This window comes from Blastomyces dermatitidis (genome assembly GCF_000003525.1).
Source record: "Blastomyces dermatitidis ER-3 genomic scaffold supercont1.3, whole genome shotgun sequence".
NCBI classification, from domain to species: Eukaryota; Fungi; Ascomycota; class Eurotiomycetes; order Onygenales; family Ajellomycetaceae; genus Blastomyces; species Blastomyces dermatitidis.
The window spans coordinates 213681-227274 of NW_025544776.1; the positions used below are offsets into that span (position 1 = coordinate 213681).

At 37.9% G+C, this 13594-nt stretch overlaps 1 protein-coding gene across 1 annotated transcript; it reads right to left on the reverse strand.

The window, feature by feature from the left end:
- BDCG_02440 (DNA topoisomerase II) lies at positions 1 to 5636 on the reverse strand (the record flags this gene model as incomplete). Its single annotated transcript, XM_045417980.1, has 4 exons — positions 1 to 4719; positions 4783 to 5070; positions 5134 to 5472; positions 5568 to 5636. 4 exons carry the CDS (start codon positions 5634 to 5636, stop codon positions 1 to 3), a joined length of 5415 nt encoding a protein of 1804 aa, XP_045274661.1.
- Between the last annotated feature and the right edge of the window lie 7958 nt (positions 5637 to 13594).

Here is a 13594-nt window from a genome sequence, read left to right on the forward strand (position 1 = left end):
CTAATCAATATCAGAAAACTCTTCACTCGACCCATCGCCATCATCTTCCTCATCTTCCTCATCGCTATCAACATCAACTACGTACGTAGGTTTCTTTGCTACCGCGGCTGCCCGACGTGATGGACGACCCCCAGCGGTCCGTGCTGGCACTGGAGCAACCACCTCATCTTCGGAATCATCCACATCGAAACTATCATGCCGTCCCTTTCCTTTACCCTTTCCCTTTCTAGCTGGTACCGGGGAATCGAGAATGTCATTCGCCATCGCATCGATATCATCGCCGCCGTCATCATCGGACAGTGAATCTGTTAGTTTCTGCGACTTAGCTTTCTTCGCAGCATAGGCTTTGGCGGCGGGGGAAAGGACGGTTTTCTTGGCTGGGGCCGCAGCGGTGGCTTTGGGTTTGGTAGTGGGCTTTCTGGCGGTAGAGGTAGACTTGGTTGTTTTTGCAGCGGGCTTCCGAGGGGCGGTACTAGGCTTTGCTCTAGCAGCTGCCGCTGACCTTGAAGTGACGACCGCGTCCGAATCGCTACCTGCACCCTCACCCTCATCACTGGAAAATTTAGCATCCTTAGGTTTCACTAGAAGCGACCTCCTCGGAGAATTCTGAGGAATAAGTTTCGAGTAGTCCGTTTCATCGGGATCAAAAATATCGTTACTAGTGGCTTTGGGAGTTTTTGATGATGACGATGTCGCCGGTTTAGTGCCGGCGCTAGTACCTGGGCGTGAGAGTTCGGAAAAAAGAGTACGACACTCCGATGATGCGTCGGCAGAACGGCCAATTCCCTTCACCATCTGGCTGACATCCCCAAGCAAATCATCACCATCGTCGCTGTCAGACTCGCTTGAGTTGTTGAACGTGATAGGTTTGCGATTCGTTCTCGCTTGGCGTGCGGGCCTTCTCGATACGATTTCCACATCTGAGCCATCATCATCGTTCAGGGGAATCCTCTGAGGTGGAGGAGCCGCTTTCCTACTTTTCTTCTCCGGCAAAGCTGCAGACTTAGATTCTTCGAAATCGCTTTCAAGTGCAGCAGCTGACTTCCCTGGCTTTCCTTTCGAGGGTTGTGCTTTCGTTTTCTTGGGAGGCACAGGCATCGGTTGAATATCATCAGGTTCACTTGGTCCACCAATCCCTGTGTCCATATCCACATCACGGGGCTCGGCAGGCTTTGGGGATGCCGTCCTAGAAGTTTCTTTGACTTTCGGCTCAAATTCGTCGAAATCGCTCAACCCGTCAAGCTCAATAGGCTTCATAGGTTTAGAAGAAGCAGCTCTCGGCTTCCTAGTTGGGAGGATTTCTGGTTCGAAATCATCCTCATCATCCAAACCGCTCGCACCGTCGGCACCACCAAAACCCTTGTCGCTGCTCGGTTTAGGTTTCCTAGACGCATTACTGCTCACATAGTTAAGAAGGTCGGCCTGCGGCTTTATTCGATTCATAGTAGTTGATTTGGCAGATTTCTTCGGTTTAGGAAGGCCGAAATCACTATCATCGTCATCGGCAGCCTTGCGTTTCTTACCACCTTTAGTAGCCGTCTTGAGTTTCGTAGATACGCGACGGGCACTCTTCGCACGCTTAGCTTGACGGCGACCTTCGTCCTCAAGTTGGAATTTCCATTCCTCTAGGAAAGCATCGAGATCAGCTCTCCAGATATCTTCTTTGGACAGCTTGATAAGTGTATCAATCTCAATTTCCTTATCTCCAATTTGGCGACGAAGCTTTTCCACTCTTTCCTTGGTCAAAGACCACAATGGCATACCAAGCAAATAGTCGAAAGAATTAGCGGCAAGCTCCGTATCCTCGCTGTCGCTACTTTCCTCGTCGTCCCGATTCACGACAGGTGCCTTTTCGCCTTGCTTGGCAGCGTCAGAAACCTTAGCTATAGCTTTGAAACCCTTCTCCTTCAGCTCTTGCACCAACTGTGCCTTTGGCTTTTTCGAAATAACAAGCTTCCCGTCGATAATCATCTGAACAAACCGAGCTTGGTTGCTCAGTTTCTCCAGATCTTTCTGCATCTGGGAAAGTTGATGTTGCTTCCGCTTTTCATATAGCTTAATCCTGACAGAATAGAATTCTTGAAGGATATGCTCGGGGGACTCGTACTTGGTGATTCGCCCTTCGGAATCAAACGCCACGAGATTTGAAGTGGCGAGGGTTTTGGTTAGTTTGAGCTTCTCTTCCAGGCCTTCAGCGATTGCCTTCTTTGCGTGTTTCTCATCCAACTGAATTACAAAGTGGACTTTGGTATGGGTATTGTAGTCCTTGTAGTCCTTGATGAACGAGGGGATTTTTTCCGCCTTGATGATTTCCTCGAGACGATCTTTAAAGTCCTGCGTCCAGGAACGGATGGGTAGCTCGGTGATTTCGATTTCATTGTCTCCAATTTGCGAGAATCTCCCGCTAAATTTGTACCGTTCCCCACCCATCGAGACAACCTCCCCAGTAAACCCTCGGAACCAAGGCTGCATAGGGACCACAGGTTCACCAACCATGAGACGCTTTATATTCGCGACAATTTCCTCAGGATTGTAGTTCGGAATGGAAGTGCTCCAGCCAGTTCCGATGCCGTCAGCACCGTTGATCAAAATCATAGGCACAACGGGGAAGTAAGTCTCCGGCTCGATTACCTGGCCATCATCAACGTTATATGTCAGCAGAGGCCCATCTGCCTCGTGGAATATTCGTCTGGCAAACGGTGAAAGTCGGGTATAGATATAACGTGGGCTAGCAGCGTCAGATCCACCTTGCAAACGAGAACCGAAGTTTCCACTTGGCTCCAAGCAGTTGATATTGTTTGATCCTACAAAGTTCTGAGCTAGGCCGATAATGGTTTGCTGTAACGACGCATCTCCATGCTGATAGGCAGTCAGTCCAAGAACGTAACCACTGAGCTCGGCTACTTTCATATCTTTTTTGACATTGAGCTTGAAGCAGGTATATAGGACTTTACGTTGTCCCGGTTTCAAACCGTCAATAACGGAAGGGATAGAACGGATGTTGTCAGCCATACTGAAAAGGATAAGTTCCTTGTTGATGAAATCAGTATAGGTGATCTCTTCAGTCGTATGGTCTAGGAAAGTACCAGGCTTAAACTGACGAAGCCACTCTTTCCGCTCATCGGCCTTTTTCTTTGAAAATGCAAGATCTATAAGCTCTGCCTCATGATCCCGCATGACATGGAATTGCTTCAGATGCCTGTCCAAGTCACGGAAATAAATTTCGGCGTCATCTGTCGTACTGGTACCCAAACCCTTGTAGTACTTCTTTTCCCACCGTTTATCGTGGCCATGGATCTCTAGCCATGTTTCGTATTCTTGCATTGTGAAAAAGGATTTGGATATCGTTGGGTTCTTCGGATCTCCCTTCCACACTTTGACGATGGGTGTGATAAATTCGATCAAGAACTGGGGTATTTTAAGCAAACTTGGGAATGCAACTTGGAAAAAGTTGATCAATAGGCCCTTGATATGGCTTCCATCATGATCCTGATCAGTCATTATCATGAGATGTCCGTAGCGGAGGCCCTTGGTGTCGGTATATTCTTTCTTGTGTTGGAGCCCGAGGAAATTTTTGATGTTTTGGATTTCTGCATTTTTAGATATCTGATCAACAGAGGCGTCCCGAACATTGAGCAGTTTTCCGCGCAAAGGGAATACACCAAAAAGATCAGGTCCAACAATGGCTCGGCCGGCCATAGCCAGTCCCTTTGCAGAATCTCCTTCAGTCAGAATGAGAGTACAGTGATGTCCGTCTTTCGTTCCAGCTTTATTCGCATCAGTTAGTTTCGGGTTGTTCATGCGTGATCGTCGATTGCCGTCCGACTTTTTCAGGATTTGATCAGCCTTCTTCTCAGCGAAATGCATAATATTTTCCATCACTTGCGTTTTCAGGATCTTTTTGAGGAAATCATCCGACAAGACACATTTGCTGCCAAACTGGCTCGGCTTCGTTGTCAACTGTTCCTTAGTCTGGGATGTAAACGCAGGGTTGACGATCTGCGAGTTCACAAATACAAATATGTGATTTCGAATTTGGGCTGGTTTAAGGGTGGCACCGGTTTTGTTCTTCTTTTTAACCACCTCCACAAGTTTGTTACAAATCTGGTCGGCAACTGTATTGACATGGGAGCCGCCTGATGTTGTCGCAATGGAGTTAACAAATGAAACCTGCTGAAACGAACCATCCGAGACAGCAAACCCGATTTCCCATCGGGGGTCTGGGTTGTCAGTGATGATCTCGGATTTGTCCCTGGAAGCTTCTTCACCTCGCTCTTTTTTGATGGCATTAGTATACATTTGCATATACTGTTTGAAATTGCGGACGGGGACGCGCGATCCGTTTAATTTAACTGTGACCTTGCAAGTCCCTGCCAGGTCATAGACTCGACGCTTAACCAGAGCCTCGAAGTCGTCATCGATCCCGTCCATTCCGAACTTCTTGAAGTCTGGAGTGAATGTAACCTTGGTATAGTCATCGCCTTTGCAATCCGTTATCTTTGGCTTTCCCATCTTGGACATATTGTCGGTCCATGTTTGTTTGTATTTCTTCTTTAACTTTGAGTCTGCGGTTTCGAGAGTAAATTCCGTGCTGAAGATATTACAGAGCTTGGCACCATAACCGTTACGTCCACCAGTCACCTTTTGTTGGTCGTCATTGTAGTTGGACGAGGTAAGGAGGTGACCGAAAATCAGCTCAGGTATGTAGACTTTTTCTCTCTAAAATATTCCAAGATTCATTAGTAGGGGGCAGTGGTATGGGGCATTGGAGAGAATGTGTACCGAGTGTATCTCAATGGGAATGCCGCGACCATTGTTCCAGACACTTATTTCGCCAGATTCCCTGTTTACCGTGACCCGAATCTCGTCCATGTTTTTATCGTTGTGCCTATTATCGGCAGCGTTGACCAGAATCTCATCAAATATTTTGTAGAGACCAGGCACATACGAAACTTCTCGAAACTCCATTGACTCGGATTCTGAGTTGTAAACCCACATTTGGTTCGTTGACCGCTCGATAGAGCCGATGTATGTGTCTGGTCGTTTAATGATGTGTTCTAGTTGGGTAAGCTAGGTACATTGTGAAGTTAGCATGACCGCCCCTTCCGGGAAAAAAGGACATCAGCGACATACTTTCTGGTACCTCTCACTGCTCTCCTTTGGGGTAGCTGCGCCATCCATTCCGAACGATTCATTTTCCACATTCCCCAGGGGCTTGCTAGATGTCTTTTTGGAACCCCCAGATTTCTTCCCCTTCGCAGCAGCATTTGGGGGAGTAGCTGAGAGTAAGGACGCGACATCGTCACCGCCAGCTTCATCGTAATCTGAAAGTTCTTCCTCGGTGTCTACTTTCGCCTTCTTTTTGGTGGCAGCTGCACCTTTCGGCTTAGCAGAGGCTTTAGCCGTCTTTTTCGCAGGGGCTCTGGGCTTGGTCGCTGTAGCAGCTTTCTTGGGAGCCTTTGCTTTGGACTTCTATAGGAATGGATTAGCAAGGCATACACACCATTCAAAATTACTGAAAGGGGTCAGGTCAGGAGGCGGCCACAAGTAAGGATAGAAATCCATACCGGCACCTCTGGGATGAAATCAGAACTAGCACCATCGTCCTCGAAAACGGAGTCTATTGGGGAGTCCATTCTCACCGGAGTGAGATGGATGTCGAGGTCGACAAATGGCAGCGCGCGGGGAGAAACGAACGAAAGCGGAGGGCAATATCAATGCGCCAGACGCAGCGTCAAGCACTCCTGGCAGAAAGCGGGCGCTGATGAGGAGGCAAGGCGACAAGAAGAAGGGGAGAGTAGAAGCGAGCGTCGTCGTTCGTTGTCGTTGTTGATGTTGAAAGGTGTTGAAGAGAGGAAGGGGCAGTAGTGGCGCGTCTTGTTTGTTTGATGTTTGTTTTGCAAATCGCGATTTTTGCCCCCGGATGTTGCTGCATTGGGCCAGGGCTTTGCTGCTTTGGGTGCTATTATTGTAGATGACTCAGCATTTGATGGTCCAACTTGGAAATTTGACAACAGAACCAATCTGCTTTAAGACTAGTGCGTAAATATCTACCTGGTAACCTCGGCGACGATCACAACAACATTTTGATAGTTATTCCTATCTTAGGGCCTGTTCGGTGCGTCCGTACTTTTTGAACGCAATAGTGAATCTCATTAAAAATAGTGTATTTATCAATTATTAGTAGCAAGCCAGTGTTGTGTCATTACACTATTTCATCTTACTCACTGCTCTGGAATGGAGAAAGAAAGCTCATAAAAATGTGTTCTTTTTGAATAGAGTTCAGAGTTAGTTCAAAAAGAATGTGTTTTTATGAGCTTTCTTCTAATCAATATTAGTTAACTTAACTATCTTTACTATGAACACTATTCTACACTATTCTACACTATATTATCTCTAAAAGTGCTATTCTACACTATCACACACTGTTGAAGTTAAATACTGTTTATTTATAAGATCTTGATAAGAGATGTAAGTACAGCTGCTCAATTCACTGAACATCTGATCATTTTCATCTGTACTTTGTAAAAAGCAGCTGTATTATTAGTACAGACTAGACTGACCGTGTGACTGTGTCTGAGACCAGGACCAGATTTTTTGATAGTTTTATTATCAATTCAACTGATCTCATTACACAGTTTTATCATTAGATAGTAGTCTTATACTGTCTCAGTGAGACTTACTGTCTACTCTTATCACATTTTTCAAATGAGATCATGATTTTCACTTCTCAATTTAAATTATTTTTATTGCTTTAAATGACTTTAAATCTCATTTGAGTGTTATCAAAAAGCATTACTTTTTAAAAAATTAAAAATAGTCTAAAAAAAATCTTAAAATGTCTAAAAATAGTAACTTTATGTCAAGAATGAAACTAAATGAGATCAAATGAAATCACTTTCTCATTTTTTTCAAGTCATGATTTCATTTTAAGATCTGATATATAGTCACTTTGCATGGTTTTTTGATAGTCAGTCTCAGTGAGATTCATATCAAGAAATGTATGAGATCAGATTAAATGAGATTAAACATGAAATTCATAATCTCAGTGATCAGTCTAGTACAGACACTCTGCTCACTGAACAGTCATAATATTAAGACTGTACTTTTTAAAAAAAGTGAAGATCTGTATAAAAAGAACAAGTATATATAAACACACTGAACAGACTCTTATTATTACTGAAGCAGGTGAAATATGTTAACTCTTATAGCTGTTGCGGTTAGTAATCTTACTAGATCACATGAACCATCACTATATTATGTTTCTATAGATAGATTTATCAATATAATCTTTAACTATTCTACAGATTATAGCTTGAATGACACATTTTTCTTTTTAAAATATTATATCAACATTTTTAATATGAATAGTTCATCTTTTTTAAAAAGACTCTTACTTTTTATTAGAGATATTTCATTTTCTCTGAATCTGTCAGTCAGTGAATTCATATACTTTATTTTTTTTAAGAAAGTGTGTTCTTCATTGTGAAGAATATCACTTTTTTATTTTTTTTTTTTTACACATCTAGAAGAAGCAGTGTAAGAAATTCTGCTTCTTATAAATTCTTTATCTCTATTTCTATCTCTCATGTAACTAATAGAGCTAGCAGCTCTTGACTACACATAACTATATAGACTGAAGTTCATGAATACTATTTATAACTCAGCTTAAATGCTATTATATATTTAACTTCTATATTTTATCTTTCTACTGTGAATACTTCTAATAGTTAATAGTACATATCATATCAAGCTGCAAACATCTGAATAATTATCTGTAAGCACTTATTCTTATATTTCAAGCTCAGTCAGTCAGCAATCACCTGTTATAACTGAAAGAACTAGAAACTTACATACTCTCATCTCTGTAAATTCTACTGCAGAGACTCAGAAGCAGTCATCTGAATTATAAATAACTCTTATAAAAGAAGTCTCAGAGAACTTATTAATCACTTATAGAATATCATTCTCTGTATCTCAGACAGAGAAACTCTCTGAACTTATAAATAAATTAATCTTAGTGAAGAATATTCTTGAGCATCTTCTATAAGATTAAACTATTTTTTTATAAGAAATACTTACTATCTGTAAACACTCTTAAACTGAGTCTCTAGACATAATCTTCAGAGATATCTATAAACTGAAAAGAAACTTTCTTAAACTGTAATCACTTAAGATTACTTATCAAATCACAATCTATAAAAGCTTTTACAAGTTTGTATTTGAAATTGACTTACAAGTCTGACTATATAATATGAAAGATGAAGAAGCTGTTATCTATATAATAACAGATCTCTATTACACTGAAGTTAAGAACTGATTGAATTATCTAAGAAATAATTATAAAAGATTCTGATAATCTATTCTCAAGATCTATCTAGAGAATAAGTTGAAAGACTCTGTAAGCTGAATAGAGAACATCTGAGCTATAATCATCAATATTAGAAAAAGAGATGAGAAATCTGATAAAGACTACTTACAGCACTTCATAGAATTATAATATGAATTAAAATCTGTGAAAACAGAGCTCTGAAATAAGATCTGAATAATGATGTTTATAAAGAGACTGAATAAAGATATATAGAACAAGCTTATTGAGTAAAACTCTAAGTTCTTAGCTCTAGAGAAACTGATGACTCTTATTTATTACTTACAGATCACTGTGAGAGTCACAGATCTGTGAAGAGCAGATCATTAATCAGCTCTATAAGAGTCAGAATAACAGAGAATAGATTTATTAGAAAAAGATAATAAGATATAGAGAGATTCATGTCTGACTGCTGAGTAGAAAGAGAGAGCTTTATAAGCTTCTATAAACAGAGTATATAACAGAGAGATTAAGAAAAAGAGACTCTGCTTTATCTATTCTAAATCAGAATATCTTCATACAAACTATTCAGATAAATTAAAATAGAAATTTGAGAAGTTATAAACAGAGTCAGTAACAGTCTTCTTAAAAGTCTTGAAGCTGATATCTGAATCTGTTACTTTCTCAATGAAAATACTTACTTATAAAGAGAGACTGTACTGCAGTACTGCTGCTCTGCAAGTATGAGAAGTATTGATAAACTCAGAATCTCAGATCACTGTAATATCTCTAAAGCTTACAGAGTGAATGAGCTGAAAGATGAAAACTGAGAATCTGCTTTTATAATAAGCAGAATATGAGAACTCAGATCTGAGAGCTGAAAGATTTACAAGAGTCATCTTTAAATTGCAAGATCTCTCTGAAATCTGAAGAAGATTTGTAAAAACTGTGATTATTACAGATATTACAGATAACATGTATTTAAAACTTATATAACTTCAAAGACACAATTTATACATAGCTATTCATGAGTCAGATTTATACTTCTGATCAGTGTTGACAGACTCACTCACAGAGATAGAAGCAGTTAATGCTATAGAGTTAATTAGAGAAGATAAGCTCATCTATATAATAACTTTACAAGTGTCTGAGAATCTCACAGTCATGAAAACTGAGCTTCAGATATCAGAGAAATACTGAGATCTTACAGAGATGTTCAGCTCAGTTAAGATAGCTGAGCTTTCTTCTCACTATAAGAAGAATCTGATAATAGATTTGATAGAAGAATAGAAATTCTTCTGAGAATCAATCTATAAGCTCTCTTATTATAAGACAGAGGTCTTGCAGATCTATGTGAAGAAGAATCTGAAGAATAACTTTATTCAATCTTTACAGATCTCTGTGAGAGTCTCTGTGATATTCATGAAGAAGAAGAATGAAGATCTCAGATTATATATAAACTATTACAATCTGAACTTCAAGATAATAAAGAGCTGCTACTTTCTATCTCTGATTAAGAATGTAATCAACTGTCTCATGAGAGCTGTTATATTCATATAACTGAATATAATTAATATATATACACAGCTGTGAATACAGTCTGAGAATGAATAAAAGACTGTCTTTAGAACTGTACTGAGATTGTTTAAATATCTAGTGATATCTTTTGATCTGACTAATACTCTCACAGTATTTCAGTCTTTCATCAATAAAACACTTCATATATATCTGAATATCTTCATAATAATATATCTGAATAATGTGATAATGTACTTTACAAAGAAGAAAGAACATACTGAGCATGTACAAAGTATATTGAAGATCTTAGATGAGACAGAACTGTATATTAAGCTTACAAAGTGTAACTTCAGTACTCACTGAATTAATTTTCTAGAATATGTAATTATTATAAATGATATTCAGATGAAATCTTCACAGATTGAGACTATTCTATCATGATCAGAGCTAACTAGTATTCATAAGATTCAGATCTTTCTAAGCTTTGTGAATTTCTATAGATAGTTTATCTTTACATTTACAAGAATCTTCTTAACTCTTACAGATATGCTGAAGAGTGAAAATAAGAAGAAGTCATTCTGTAAATAAAGAATGAAAAGATTATTGAGAAGAAAGAACTGTAAGAACTTTCTTATCTCAGAAGCTTATAAGATCTTTACAAGATTGAAACAGATATTTATAAACACAGTGATACTGTTTCACTTTAATCTCTTACTTTTAATCAGATTAGAGACAGATGTCTTCTTCTTTATAATTTCAGAAATAGTCTCATAACTACAGTTAAATAAGAACTGAGTTTCAGTGATCTTTTTCTCATAGAAGATGTAACTTACAGAGATTAACTATAACATTCATAATCAGAAGCTTCTTATAATAGTGAAATTCTTTCATCACTGATATCACTACTTCAAGAATCTTGTAACAGTGATTACTGTTAGAACTGATCATGATAACTTATAACAGTTTACTTCAATCAAGAAACTCTTGCAGTAGCAGATTCACTGAGCTCAGAGACTGAGTGAGTTCTGATTCAAGATAGAATATATCAAGAAAACTAAGAACTCAGTGAACAGACTCTCTCACAGATCAGACTATGTTAAGAAGATCAGAATAACAGATATAGAGAGATTAAAGAAGACAGAAAAGCTTCACAGAATACTCAGACTGAGTGTTATAAAGAGATTGACTGAAGAGTCTCTCAATTCTCTGTGAGAGAAGAGAGAGAAGAGAGAGAAGAAGTCTGTATAACTACTCTCTATAACACTGAGAGTCAACACTCTGAGAATCTCTGCAAGAATTCTTGAAGAGAGTATCTATAATCTGAAGAGTTTGCAGACTTTGAGAAGTATCACAGAAGATCTGATGTAAGAGAAAACAGAGTATAAGTCTTTATAAGATCTTCTATTCAGATTATCTGAATTGCAACTGAAGAATGAATATACTCAGTATATTCAGAAACTGCTTACAGCAGGAATTAATCCTGCAGAAATAAAGAATTGAAGAGACTTAAATAATCTCTTATAAAGAGAGAATCAGATTTATATGCCTGTAAATGAGTTTCTATATATAGAACTTATTAAAAGATATCATGACTCTTCTCTAGTAGATTATTTTACAGACACTAGAACTCATGAGTTGCTTATAAGAAAATACTTCTGACTGAAGATATGAGAACTTGTGAAGAAGATAGTGAATTCTTATACTATTTATCAGAATTTATGAATAGTGCAGTTCAGATTATATAAAGAATTTACTCCTCTATTCATCTTATGAGAATCTTGAAAACAGCTAGAAATGAATACTCTTGTGAGTCTCTCTGAAAGTAAGAATATATATAATATCTGCTTTGACAGTGTGCTGATGATAGTGAATCACTTCATTAAGATAACACACTTTATACTCACTTACAAGAACTTGAAGTCAAAAAATTTGACTTATATCTTCATCTGCAATATGATTCAGTTGCATGAATTATCTGTGAATATTGTCTCAGACAGAGAATTAATCTTCATAGAAGAGTTCTGATCTGATCTGATAACTATACTGAAGATCTTATAAGATCTAAGCATGACTTTTCACTAACAGACAGATGATTAGACAGAATATCTGATAAGTATATTAAAACAGTATCTGCAGTGTTTTGTTAATTACAATCAGAATAACTGAGTACATTGATTACTACTTACAGAGTTCATGTATAATAACTCAAAGCATGTCAGCACAGATAAAACTCTCTTTAAGATGCTCACTGAAACTTATCTGCAGATAATCTTAATGAATCTGTGAGAGTACACTATAGAGTGTGATAATGCTTATGAACAGGCTGAGAGAATTCAAGAGATTCAGAAGAAAGCTTATAAATTCTTGAGAAAGACTTAAGAGTATCAGAAGAGATACTATAACTTTAAGCATATTATAAACAGTTTTAAAAAAGATGATAGAGTCTGACTGAGTCTAGAAAATATCATCATACAGAGATCTAGTAAGAAGCTGAATCTCTTATAGACAGAGTCTTGTAAGATTATGAAGAAAGTTAGCTTATAGTTTTATAGATTAAAACTGTTATCTGAGTTACAGATGTACAATATTTTTTATATCTCTTTACTTCACAAATATAAGAAATTCTTAGAAGAGAATTCTGTGACTCATCACTCTATTCATAAAGTACTAGAGAGTGAAAGAGAATATCAGATCAAAGAAATTATTAACTCAGAGAAGTAAGATTATAAGCTCTGATTCAAGATTCAGTGATAAGAGTATTCTGATAAGATGAATAAGTTCACTTAAGAATTATTCAGATAGATAAGATATCTGCAGAAGCTGAGACATGACTTTCATATTATAAATTCTGATAAGTCAGAATGACACAGTCTTCACTAAGAATCTGATTATAATAAAGATATTAACACTGTCATTTGCAAATTCTAGTCTATAAGATAATGAGTTTTTACTGAGATGAACAGTCTGCAGTATATACAAGAAAAGAAGAAATTATATTCTTATTAAAGCTAAAAAACAGAAAATAAACAGAGTTATGAACACAATTTAGAGATTAATAAAGAAAAAACAAAGAAAACTCATATTCACATTCTTAATATCTGTGACATTCAATTCTCTCACAACTACTAATTTTTCTCTTCAAAGAAGCAGAGAGTATCATGTCTGCAGTACAGATAATTATTATATTTGATATAAAGACTGCTAGAAATGCACAGACTTCAGAGAAGCTGAATATCAGAGTACATGCAGTTGTAGCAGAGTCTCAGAGACTGATTATCTGCATGTATGATCAGAAATCTCTTATGAAGCTGTGTCTGCTCTCTCAGTTATACTGAAGTATTCAGCCTGGAAATAATTAAGATATGAAGAGAGAACTCATCTATTCAGATTAACTTCTATTATGAATTTATAATATTCATATTGTCTTAATTATCTGAATTTTGTGAGTATCTGAGAACTCATCTCTCATTAACAATGAGATTGCAGAAATGCGCTGCAGCGCAAGAATCATTGATAGAGAATCTAGACATATTCACATATATCTGATCAGAGATTGTATGAGCAGGAAGAAAGTGATCATAGGCTCATGAGACTGCAGAAGACACTGATAATATCAAGAGCTTTATAAGAACTATCAGCTAGAGTCTGTAAGAAATTACTTGTAAGAAGACTTACAGTAAAGAAAAGAACTACACTATTTAAAGTCAGAAGCTGATCTGAGAAAGAAATGAAGTGAGCTGCTGACTTGAAGATTAAGTGCAGTGACAG